General features: G+C 35.7%; 1 protein-coding gene across 1 annotated transcript in view; it reads right to left on the bottom strand.

The window, feature by feature from the left end:
- Positions 1-9,492, bottom strand: part of LOC106877483 (probable serine/threonine-protein kinase DDB_G0267686) — an 18,046-nt gene that overhangs the window by 7,441 nt on the left and 1,113 nt on the right. Inside the window, exons 2-3 of the mRNA XM_014926396.2 lie at positions 7,537-7,770; positions 5,690-6,242 (exon numbers count right to left, since the gene is read on the bottom strand). Of these exons, the coding sequence (XP_014781882.1) occupies positions 5,690-6,242; positions 7,537-7,770 (787 nt within the window). The remainder of the gene's footprint in view (positions 1-5,689; positions 6,243-7,536; positions 7,771-9,492) is intronic.

The raw sequence follows: 9,492 nt of genomic DNA, 5'->3' as shown, positions 1-9,492 counted from the left end.
GCCCGCAGCATGTGTAAGGACTTTCGAGCGAGATCGTTGCCAGTGCCCCTGGACTGGCTCTTGTGCGGGTGGCACATAAAATACACCATTTTGAGCGTGGCCATTGCCAGTACCGCCTGACTGGCCTTCGTGCCGGTGGCACGTAAAAAGCACCCACTACACTCTCTGAGTGGTTGGCGTTAGGAAGGGCATCTAGCTGTAGAAACTCTGCCAAATCAGACTGGAGCCTGGTGCAGCCTTCTGGTTTCACCAGTCCTCAGTCAAATCGTCCAACCCATGCTAGCATGGAAAGCGGACGTTAAACGATGACGATGATGATGATGATATTTGATGTTTTAACAAGAAGACCCTGCTTTTTCTGAGTCAACAAATCTGAGTTTCAGATGAGCTTTTGAATTAGTGAAAGTAGAATTTCTTTTCTAAAACATTAAATCCATAAAATATAACTAAACACACACACACTATGTTCTTTGACAATGTATGGTCCAGCACGACAAACTGGTTTTAACAGCCAGTTGAGAACATGACACATTTCTAATACACATCAGGAAAAAGAATTATGATCATCATAAAACCAAATTTTTGCAGTTAAGTGTGTGTGAGAGAAATTCACAGTTGGTTGTCAGGCAGCATCGCCAACAGTCCCCCCCCCCACACCTCATTAGTACTGCATCTTTGCTCATGGTAAAAATACTGTGTACTCTCAAGCTGCAGGTACTTGCCTATATAAACAGTTGCCATAAGGAACATGTTGCTTATCACTAGAAGCAGTAAAAATTTACATGTTTTGTCAGACAGACAAGTTTCCTGTTGTTCTGGGTGAAAGGCACAACAAACAACTCTTGAGGTGTTCTTTCACAAAATCCTTCAGTTGTACCTGCAGGGTCTTCTGGTGATATCCCTAACTCAATCGGTGATATATGCATGCCTGCTTATATATACATATATAGCATGGAGAAATGAAAGTAAAACTAATATATATATATATGTATGTATATAACGCACAAAGCTTTTGTGTATTGACTAGATGGTGCAGCATAAATTTCTCTGCAAAGTAAGCCTACAAGCATTGGCTGATTCTCAGTTCAAATCATTTTGGTAAAGGTGGTGGGAGTTGGGAGTGGTAGAAACATTAGTATTACACAAATTTCAACCTGTTAAATCCTACACAGGAAATAAAAGGCATCTGTAGATGAAGAAATGCGTAAAATAACATCTATTCTTTGTACTTGTTAACCGAAAATATCAAATGTATACAAGATTCCTTTGAAATGTAGACTTGAATAACAAAACAACTCAAATGAGTTTTTTTCCATTGTTTGGGAGAAACTTAAAATATAGCATTTAAAATAGCAAAATGAATTAGTTCATGTCACAAGCATAGAAAATTATATAGCAGCAATGACCATATGACAGACTTTTGAAATGTAACTAAAGTAATATTCTTTGTTGGTTATGATTTTTTTTTTTTTTTGAGAAAAACAAATACCCTCTCATACATACACACAGTGTAAGTACTATTACAATTTCTTCAAGTTTTCAAGAGTGGTAATTTTTATCTATGTGGGTGGGTATGTATATGTGTGTTTATTATCCCAGAAGTGCCACATGAGAATAATTAATGAATGTATTTAACCATATGACCATTGCCAAAGTTGGAATATGGTTTGTATCAACTCAACCTGCACAAGTCTCAACAGATGTAGCTCAGTTAGCTGGATACTATACACACATACTTCTTAAACAAAAATCTAAATAAGAAAACACTCATAAATAGATCTAACATCCTCCACAAAATTATTTATACATGATGTAGGAGGATACATTATGGAGGCTTTCTTAATGCAAACAATTTTTATTGTTTGGAGCTTTGTCAAAGCAGCAGCTTCATGTATGACCTTTACATATGTTGACCATGAAGAAATGTGTTTGAAACTGCCAAGCAAGCACCAACATTTGAAGTGCAATGAAGCCAGAATAATAAAGAACACATGAAACCAAGTTTTAGATTTACAGTCATGGCCAAAATGTTGGAACAGAGGCCTGAAAATTAAGATTTTTATATTAAATGCCCAAGGTTATATTAAAAGCAAGCAATATTTGGTCTAGATCTATATTTTTGATTTTGCCTATTTTTTTCTAGATATTGAACCACTGGAAAAGTTATTAGCTAAGTATATCTCTATGTTGTATATATTTGAATCGAATTGTACTTGGGCGTAACAATTTTAATTGATTAAAAAAATGTTCCAAATGGTCACAACTATGTGATTAATATTACAAATGTAGAGATTTTGGAAAATTCTTGTAGTTTTAACAGTATAATAAGGAGGTACATAGACTTGAAAATCTAAACTCAGAAGTGGGAATTTTCTAAATAAAAATTATAATCATAATTTCAACACATGCTTGAAAGAAGTACTTCCAATTTATCTCACACAAACACATACAAAGGTGGACTAATTTTCACTAACTGCTATTATAATGTACTTCATATATAAGCGGTTAACTCCAAGTTCTACAAAACAAGAACTAGAAGGGAATTTCAAGGAGAAAACTCTGAACAAAAGGCATAATGTGTTTAGCCCACAATTATTATAAAGAATTGGTGTAAGTAAAGTTGGTGGTAATAATGATGAGCTATTAATGAAACTCCTGTAAAAATCACAACCTAGAAATTCTTAATATATATCCATAACCAAAACACATTTTAAAAGGGAGTAAAACTTTATTCAGATATTTTTAGGGCTTTTTCTTTACAGTTTAAAATAAGAAGAGAAGAGACAGGTTTCTTTTATAGTAAATGCTAACAATATATATCTTTGCTTCCAAAAAAACTGCATAGTAAAAATAGATTAATGGATTAATAGTTTACATAAAAAGTACTTGGTGATGGGGGTCATGTCTTATTTTACACTTGTTCTTATAAAACGTGTATTTTAAATGTCTAACATGATTCATCCAAGATAGAATTGTTTCAGTTCCAACACACAATATCCAATCAAATCATCTAACATGTACAACTTCAAAACAAATTAGAAGTTATAAGAGTATCATCATTCAAGAGGATACCAAGAAATGAAAAACCACTTAAATCCTGCTACTAATTCATTGATAGTTTCAAATTTCTAAGCTTTTTCTTTCTTTTTTTTCTATGTCTTTTCAGAAATGAATACTGAACATCAGAGTAACAGTTTCTAGTGTATAACTAGCTAAATGTAACGAAAGGAAGAAAATTAAAAAGTTGAAAGCAAGCTCACTGGAATCATTAAGTGCAAAATATTGAATCGAGGGATTCAAAATGTTTCTTCTGAACTTCAGTTAACTTGAATTGAGATTTTGCAAGGTTTGTGTCTATTAGTCAGTATTTGGGGAGGTGTGAGGAAACACTAAAGTTTATTTTTATTGAGTTAACAGAAAGAGCAATAAAAGCAAGCTATACAATTACTTTTACTTTTCTTTCAGCTATTCAGAAACATTCCTATCAATCCACATCACCTTGTCAGCATTAGCATTGATAGCAGTTTCTTTTCTAGGTACAAGGTCAACAGTTTTGGAGTAGAGAAGGGGTTAGTTGAATACAATGACTCCCAATACTTGACTGACTCCTAAACACTGAAAAGTGAAGTTGACATTAGCAGGATTTGAACTCAGAAAGTAAAAGAGCCAGAATATATAACACAAGACAATCCAATACTAACCAAAACATAATTAGTCAAAAATATCTCTTTCTGATTTTATCATAAAATCAGTTAGAAAAATGGAAATGAACACAAAAAAAAGAAAATAAGTCATCATACATAATATTACAAAAAGTGTTAGAGATTTCAATCATAAAAATTATAGAGTGCATCTCACTCTATATTCTATTTAGTTACCATCAACAATTTCAAAAGCAGTTCTTTATAAATCTACAAGTAAGTTTAAACAAAAACAAAATTGGTTACTTAGAAATAGAAAGAACTAGAAACAAAAACTTAAGGAACATGGAGAACAGACCATAAGACCTTGACAATATGTTTTTAAAATAATCTAACACAATTTCACTGATCAAGAAATTAGGCCAACTCAATTCAAACTGACAGGAGGCAAAACAACATGAACTCTGAGAGACTTCCATGTAAAAACAGTTCAATCTTTTTTACTGTTGGTTTAACTTAAAGGTTACTTGCCTGATAACCTTGTTACTGATAAAGGTAGAGAGAGTTAGAAATACTTAAACGTCATGCCATGCCTGAGGCATTTGAAATCAAATGTACGTTAGAGAAAGAGATCTCTGAAATTACACAAGCTGACAGAAATGGAAACCAAATCCTAAAATTACATGTTATCTTAAAAAGGAAGGCATACTGGATAGTGCAGTTTTAGACATGTTATGCACAAAAACAAAATGAGAAAAGGATCATGGTTAAAATGCTGTTGATCATAAGAATATTCAATCAGAATCAGAATCTATAATTCTCAAACAGAGCCTCAGATATAAACTTGAACTCAAACTAGATATTATCCTACAATTGCACACAGAAGACAGTTTCTACAATTGTATTTTGGGATTATAAATCACATCTAATAATAATTATTAAAATGATTGTCATTGATTAGATAAGGTTTTTATATATGCATATAAAAATCATATAAATATATATATGAAGGCACATTGGAAGAAACATCAGAGCCTTCTGTTTTCCTGTTTATGTTAGAATTTTCATATACACACACACTGATGTATACATACATATTCACGCAAGAGAAAAAGAACCTAAGGATGTCAAGACTTATTAAGAAATCCTTTTTGCCAGTATTTAAATAATTAAGAGTCACAGTCTCTGATAATTCTATTTAGGAATATACTTCTAGACTTTATCTCAAACAATTTTGAGCTTATGACAAGCAGGGCTAACAAACAAAATTTTAAAGAAAAGCAAACGGATAGCAATTCCACCTTAGTTGAGGTTTATCCAGTTTTAATTTTAAAAAAAAAATTGTTTTAGTGTATAGCTAGAAGTATTTTGTTGTATTGAATTCCTATCCTACAGTGACACATGAGAATTGATATTGACTGTTAAACAGAAGACCATACATACATACATATATTATACCCAAACATTACTATTCAAAATACAAGTGTGCACGGATACACACACACACATACATACATAAAGTACATACATACAACACATACATACTCTTTTACTTGTTTCAGTCATTTGACTGCGGCCATGCTGGAGCACCGCCTTTAGTCGAGCAAATCGACCCCAGGACTTATTCTTTGTAAGCCTAGTACTTATTCTATCAGTCTCTTTTGCCGAACCGCTAAGTGACGGGGACATAAACACACCAGCATCGGTTGTCAAGCAATGCTAGGGGGACAAACATATATACATGCATAGACATACGACGGGCTTCTTTCAGTTTCCGTCTACCAAATCCACTCACAAGGCTTTGGTCGGCCCAAGGCTATAGAGGAAGACACTTGCCCAAGGTGCCACGTAGTGGGACTAAACCCAGAACCATGTGGTTGGTAAGCAAGCTACTTACCACACAGCCAATACATACATACATACATACATACATATATACATACATAACATACATGCTAAAGATGGTTTTTTTTTTGTTTTTTTGTTATGCAAACACACAGAGAATAAATGAAGAGAATTATTTGCCCTTCAAATGACATGATGTCTACCTTGAAGCTAATGTATCCCTGTGTAAAGGATCTTCTCTGTCAGCAGCAATTGCTGCATTAATGTCACATGGGCCTGTTGCAGGCTGTTCCGGCATGGCACAGTGGCCCAATTCGGCAGGTGCACCGGCAGATTGTTGTGGCTGCTGCTGCTGTTGCTGTTGGTACTCCCGCATCTGCTGCTGCTGTTGCTGCTGCTGCTGATCCCGTTGCTGCTGCTGTTGTTGCTGGTGATGTTCCCGCTGCTGCTGAAGCTGCTGTTGGTGGTGGTGGTGGTGGTGCTGCTGCTGGTGGTGGTGGTGGTGGTGGGCTCTCCTGTTAGAAGTGGGCTCAACGCAGTCCCCAGCTGCAGCAGCACCTGCAGCCGAAATGCCTGAATGAGCAAGCAATGGCTGCATGATATTGTCACCACTCGGAGAGGAGGCAGCCGCTTTGCCTCCTGCTGCAGCTTCCACTTCTTTATTGCAGTCTGTGTTTGCCAGTGTTGGGTGCAAGAGAGGCGGAGGAAAGTTAACATCAGCACAGGTCATCAGTTCATCCACAGATGCTGCAGATGCTGAAATAAGAATAAGAAAAAGCCATCGCAATTACAATAGCTAGTATTAAACAAAGAATTTACATTAAATTTTTTAAAAAAAAACGCCATCAATAACAAGGGTAAAGTCCCCCTTCGGCCATGAATGATGATGGGATCATACCTAGAAAGTTACCCTTCGAGGTCGTTTATGGAAGACCAGCAGTCGCCCGTGCATACCAGCCTCTCCTCTCCACTGATGTTATCCAAGGGAAAGACAAAGGGGCCGATACAGCTTGGCACCAGTGATGTCACAATTCATTTCTACAGCTGAGCTCAAGAACACAACACACAGCCTAGTCTGGGAATCGAACTCACTACCTCATGGTTGTGAGCCCGATGATCTAACCACTGAACCATGCGCCTTCACATCAATAACAACTAACATTAGTTATAAGTAAGCTGGAAGCCAATATCATAAGACAGTGTAACCCACATTGTATGTAACAGCATTGTAAAGGTGACAATAATATTTCATAAGATTATGGGTCCACTACCTGTGAATATAGTTTGGTTCAGTGGAAGTGGAGAGTTTTAGCCAGTCTATTTTACTATTTCCTATTTTACTATTTTCCTTGTTTCAGTCATTTGACTGTGGCCATGCTGAAGCACCGCCTTTAGTCGAGCAAATCGACCCTAGGACTTATTCTTTGTAAGCCTAGTACTTATTCTATCGGTCTCTTTTGCCGAACTGCTAAGTGACAGGGACATAAACACACCAGCATCGTTTGTCAAGCAATGCTAGGGGGACAAACACACACATATACATATATATATATACATATATACGACGGGCTTCTTTCAGTTTCCGTCTACCAAATCCACTCACAAGGCTTTGGTCAGCCCGAGGCTATAGTAGAAGACATTTGCCCAAGATGCCACGCAGTGGGACTGAACCCGGAACCATGTGGTTGGTAAGCAAGCTACTTACCACACAGCCACTCCTGCGCCTGTGTTTCTTTTTTTTTTTTTCTTTATTAGTTTAGTCTGAAGGGGCAAGGTGTGCATGTGTGTGTGTGTGTGTGTGTGTAGGTATGTGTACCTATAGCCTGTACAGGCTCTCCAAGACCAGTGAGATTGACACAATGTTCCTCTTGAACAGATGGTGCGGAGTCAAATACAAAGCATGCCGTAAATGTGGAAGCTTCCTCCACTCAAGCACTTCTTACAGAACTCTTGTGAATGTCAAGTCTTTTCAAATAACCCAGTGGATTATTCGACACACAATAAGACAGAATCCTAAGTGTTAAAATATCTTATAAGGGTCAGAACTTACCAGGTGAATGTTCAGTGTTGTTATTGCTAACTATGGTGTTATGGTTATTGTCCACTGGTCCAAGCTCTGTGTCCAAGTGAGGTTCACTTGAACCAGCACCTTCAGATGTTCTTGGCTGCAAGGGTTTCATGGGATCGAAACAGTCTGGTAATGGTACGATATAGAAGTCGCTGTCGCTTTGACTCAATTCATCATCACTCAGGGTATCAAGTGATTCCACATCAGCTTCCAAATCTAAAGAATTTTTTTTTTGCAAAAAAATTTCATTTTACATTTTTATTGTTTATATCTTTAAAACTAAACGGAAAAAAAAAACTATCAGAGTAAAAAGAAAATATACAGAAATAAACTTTTATATTTCAGAGTCGTACTTTGTTTGCAAGTGACCCGATTTGAGATTGTGTGGTGACAGTTACATCATGATGCAGTCATGACAACCATCTACAAGAAAAAGACACACCTTTATATCCTGTAACTATCAGGTTAGGCAAAGAGATTAATAAAATAAGTACCCAGCTGAAATAAATGACTGCATATGTGTGTATGTGTGCTTATAAATATATATATATATAGATATATAGATTATATATATATATATATATATATAGTTAAAACTTACTTGCAAAAGGATGCGTAGCGTTCGATAAAATAATAATCCAAATGATATATGAGCATATGCATGTTTACATACATATATGTACATACCTACATCTACATGTATATATAGATGCATATCCGGGTACAGGACGTCAAAAAACGTGGACAAAAAAGGAACGGGAACATAAACAAAGCACAAAAAACAGACTTTTTTTACGGACAATTCCCGTTCCTTTTTTGTCCACGTTTTTTAACGTCCTGTACCCAGATATGCATCTATATATACATGCAGATGTAGGTATGTACATATATGTATGTATACATGCATATGCTCATATCATTTGTATTATTATAATATATATATATATCAAAGATGCTGTGCAATGAAACTGAACTCAGAACCCTGTGATTGCAAATTGAATTTCTTAACCACAAGGCCATTAAACCAATAAAACAAAAAGAACAGGACATGACAAATTTCATTGGCAAAGTTACCAAAACCCATTTTAGGAAACCAAACAGAAAAAATTAAAATAATACAGGCTCAGTATATAAAGTTAATTCTGTACAACAGATAAGGGAAGGAGAAAGGAATACAAAACAAAAATACAAAATATCATTGGAAAAACCACACATACATGCTTGCTTATAGTTGAGGTAGAAAATAGACAAAGGTTTTGCACATGCACTTACATGCACATGTCTACAGATCTACCTTTAGTAATTAGTCAGGAGACGAAGGACAGCAGCCATGATTTCTCAAGGCTACTGTCCTGCGCCCAGACTAGCAACATCGGTACTTCTAATATTATATTTATTTCTTTATTGCCAACAGGGGAGCTAAACATAGAGGGGGCAAACAAGGACAAAAGGATTAAGTCAATTACATCGACCCCCAGTGTGTAACTGGTACTTATTTAATCAACTCTGAAAGGATGAAAGACAAAGTCAACCTCAGCGGAATTTGAACTCAGAACATAACAGCAGACGAAATATCACTAAGCATTTCACCTGGTGTGCTAACGATTCTGCCAGCTTGTCACCTTCAATACATCTAATATTATATTGTGCATCCAAGGTGGTGGTATTAAACCAGGCAGCATGTTAGCCCTACCATTCAAATGTTTATGTGTGTGTGTGTGTGTGTGTATACACATGTAGGCATGAGCACATGAATAGTATATATATGAAAATGGTTTACATGCAACCATCAGGTGACTAATCATCAAGAAAGTGTTCTCTGGAATTATTGAATTTGTACTTCTAAAATGTGTGTATTATATTATATATATATAACCCCACTATTTACTGACTTATATATATATATATATATATATATATATATATATATATATATAT

This window comes from Octopus bimaculoides, chromosome 3, assembly GCF_001194135.2.
Source record: "Octopus bimaculoides isolate UCB-OBI-ISO-001 chromosome 3, ASM119413v2, whole genome shotgun sequence".
NCBI lineage: Eukaryota > Metazoa > Mollusca > Cephalopoda > Octopoda > Octopodidae > Octopus > Octopus bimaculoides.
This window is presented reverse-complemented; position numbering and strand designations above follow the sequence as displayed.